The 3,558-nt window shown below is 42.9% G+C and overlaps 1 protein-coding gene across 1 annotated transcript in view; it reads right to left on the bottom strand.

Annotated features, from left to right (window-relative positions):
* Positions 1-3,558, bottom strand: part of LOC108626849 (glutamate receptor ionotropic, kainate 2) — a 48,640-nt gene that overhangs the window by 2,033 nt on the left and 43,049 nt on the right. Inside the window, exons 9-13 of the mRNA XM_018027777.2 lie at positions 3,021-3,236; positions 2,578-2,662; positions 2,369-2,507; positions 2,148-2,285; positions 34-232 (exon numbers count right to left, since the gene is read on the bottom strand). Of these exons, the coding sequence (XP_017883266.1) occupies positions 34-232; positions 2,148-2,285; positions 2,369-2,507; positions 2,578-2,662; positions 3,021-3,236 (777 nt within the window). The remainder of the gene's footprint in view (positions 1-33; positions 233-2,147; positions 2,286-2,368; positions 2,508-2,577; positions 2,663-3,020; positions 3,237-3,558) is intronic.

Consider the following 3,558-nt stretch of genomic DNA (forward strand, 5'->3'; position numbering starts at 1 on the left):
GTATATTTAAAGTAAAATCGAATGAAAACGTACCCTGAAGAACGCGCTGGTCGACCCGCCTTCTACAGCCCCGTATTTAATTTTCGTTTGCTTCGCAAGATCTTCGACATTTTTTATGGGATTATCCATCTTTTCAGCGGTGAGGAAAGCGGCTAAGTTCGCGGTGTACGAAGATCCCATGATCAGCGTGAAGAACCACCACATTCCAGCCAGCATCCGGATCGACGGTGACCTATGCGAAAATACTTGAAATATATACATAAGAAGGTAGAGGTAAATTGGATCCGATGGATCATCTAGCGGAGGTTGACGAAAATTGGACATGCTCGAGACGGATCGAAATTCGAGCCGATCAAAACGTAGCTGGCCAAAGCAAATCGGAGGTAACAGAGTTTGCTTGAGAGGTTAGCGAATTCTGAGCTGATCGTTTATCGGAGAAAGTTAGATTTGACGAGACACGTTTGCCAAACTTGATTCATTTATCATTTCAATGATTCGTTCATCCCTTGGCCGATAGATAATTCAAAATGGACGTTCGAATATCAAATTTATCGATCCTCGTGTATTCTCAGATAGAAATCCTGAATAAATTATTGTATCAGTCGATCCAATTTTCTATGGCAAAGCAACGCAGACACGTTTTCCTGCGAAATCTGCCTACGGATTATTCAATCGGTCCAGGACGGCAAGTAAGGTAAATCGTCCGGTGCTCGAGTGGACGCAGCTCTCCGCGGAGCATACTCGGAGGGCGCAAAAGCCGGGGGATGGAGGCAGCATGCATCGCGTTTTCCTAATTAAGCGCGAGCTAAAGGGACGCGTATGCAAATGACGCCTGTTTGCCGAGCGCGGATGCTGTAGCGCTCGCGCTGCTGGATATTCTGCGTCGCGCGAGTGTGCACGGGACGCTGAGTAAACAGAAACAAAGGACATTGTTTCCGCCCGCGATCCGGGCTCGATTCTCCCATCCGTCGACAAATGGATCGCGATTAAATTGCCGCATGCGCGAAATCGATAAGCGATACTATTACCGCCATTCTCTACCAATTTTCATCACTGGGTATCATGAATACGATTTAAAAAAAATCCAATAGCTTCCCCGAGCTAGAAAAGAATGATGATTTTCTATTTTGGATCCGTGGTAGAAACAGCGAGATCAAACAAAAATGTAACCTTTCATCTTCCTACCTGAGACGCTGGAAGATTATTCATATGCAAATCAGGACGATCTTCGCTACGGATACACAAACAACCGGCTAGGAAGCAGTTAGGAGTTGTCGTTGTTAACCGGTCGCCTTGGTCGTCATCGTCTTCAGTCGGTTTGTCGCCGTCGCTTGTACCTCTACGCGGCAGGCAAACACGCGCGACGTTACGAGCGGAGAGTTAACGCCGGCACGGCGCTAATAAGTGGGAAGCCGCCTCAAATATGTCCCGCAAACACCGGCTCGTTAAGCTTAATTGTCGTGAAAAAAAGAGGATGCGCCCCGGGAACACGGGGTGCGAGAGTCGGGAAAAAAGCGCCGCGTCTGCTTTTGGCACCGTCTCTGTAGGCTTTTCTACTAACGATCCGCGATATTTTATCTCCTTAAGCAGAATAATGAGATCGTACCCGGATAGCAGATTTTCTCCACTCTCGAACGCGGATAAATCCTTTGACAAAGGATTCGCAAATGTGTATTAAAAAAAAACAAAAAAAAAACGACTAGCATTTTCAGTTATAGTTTTTCATCTGATACAGAAATGGCCAAGAAATCGGTTTTCCGATTTAGAGTTCAGAGCTCAATGAGACGACGAGGTGATGTTTATACTGAGATAGGAAGCTGACACATCCTTTAAAACGATTTGGCAAGAGTTGGCACAAAAACTTGAGTAACTCAGAAATTAATCATTTCCGAATCTATGTTGATATAATTTTTTTGTCTTCTCTAAGCATTAGGCTATTCCTAAAGCTTTGCCCACCATTTAGGAAACATCCTGTATAATAAAGTAGGCTACACCTGATCTACTTACTCACTCCCTCTAACCTGCTCCTTTTTAACTTCCTCCTCTCTTTAACTTTTTGACCCCATCCCCTCCAACTCTCCCTTGGACTTTGTCCTTCAACCCATACGTGAGACTAGTATAGTTTAACTTTACTGTTTCGTACATACTGTGGAAGTATGTCTGAGCCTTGTTGCATGAGAGAGCCGGTCACTAGCCACAAGGAGTTTCTCAAGGTGAAATTGTTTTCCAATTCTTCCGGGTCTGGGTTGCACGGATGCGGATTGTCCCACTCGCCCGGGGCCATTCTGAAAGCAGACGTCCAAAACCCAATGAAAATATTCCCCAGTGTTCTCCTCAAACGGTTCTTGTTTGTCAGCTCTCGGGGTACCTAGCCTGGATGGATAATAAAATTGTAATTGCTAAGACAGCAGTGGCGGTGTACAACCAAACGTCGGTGGACAACGGTGACAGGAATGAGAACAGATTCGGTTCCTTCGCTTCCGGTTGGCGGTACAGAATGCTGATACCTGACAAACAAACCCGTTACGTATGAGAGATCAATTTCGCCTTAAGCGAAACGAGAAGTATTTGTTATACCTAAATTCATGAACGGCATGGTAAAATCGACTGCAGTTTCCCTTTCATAAGTAATCGTCAAATCGCAAATGGCGAGGTCCGCCTCCTGAAATCAATTCTTTCTCAAAACTTCCTATAATTCCTAATTCATAGTTCCTTCCATGATATAAAAGCATTAGGTTTGTTCTTGTGCATCCATTTGAACAACTAATCACGGAAACTTCCACTCGTTGGCCATTTTGGATTTCTAACCAATCACGCTTCATATTAAAACAGAACGAATTTTAAAATCGTAAACTTATCAAAAATTAAGTTCTCGGAGTGTAATATATATGCGTGTTTGGACTAAACAATAGGTCATCGTACTTCCAACATGGCCGACGAGTAGAAGGCACAAACAGTGACGCATTTGAAAACATCTTATGTTTTTACATCATAGTTCCTTCCGATTATGCGATAATTACCCGATCCAGCAGACGTCTGATCAAACCGTTCCACTGTTTCGTATCCGAGTTATAACTGCCGTAATTATTGTCGGGCACGATTTCGAACTCGTATTTGAACCTCAATATCTTGGATATCTCTTCGATGAGATCGATGCAGAAACCCTCGTATCGCGTTTGATCAATTAAAATGCCTCTGGTCGCGCTGTCTGTCACTACCATCGCATACGGCTCGCCCTAATAATGCATCATGATATTCCTAATTACTGATTACAATTATTATGCATCAACTGTTCATCTGTATTTGCATTGGTTATTAATAAACAGTGGATTTTGTGCTTTTATAAAAACACCGAATGTCTTAAAAATCTACAGAATATCAAAAATTGAATGCTAAAATACGCTTTTTAAGGGGACCTGCCAGTGTGAAACTTTACAAAAATCGAATATTTTTTTGCATTTTTCGAAAGTTTATACCTACAAAAGTATACTAAAATTTCAATGTCGGATCTCAACTAGTTTTCAAGTGGCAGTCTTCTAATAGTATTAAGTATAACTC

Source organism: Ceratina calcarata, unplaced genomic scaffold, assembly GCF_001652005.2.
Source record: "Ceratina calcarata isolate Rehan_Ccalc_2016 unplaced genomic scaffold, ASM165200v1 scaffold123.2, whole genome shotgun sequence".
In the NCBI taxonomy this organism is placed as follows: Eukaryota; Metazoa; Arthropoda; class Insecta; order Hymenoptera; family Apidae; genus Ceratina; species Ceratina calcarata.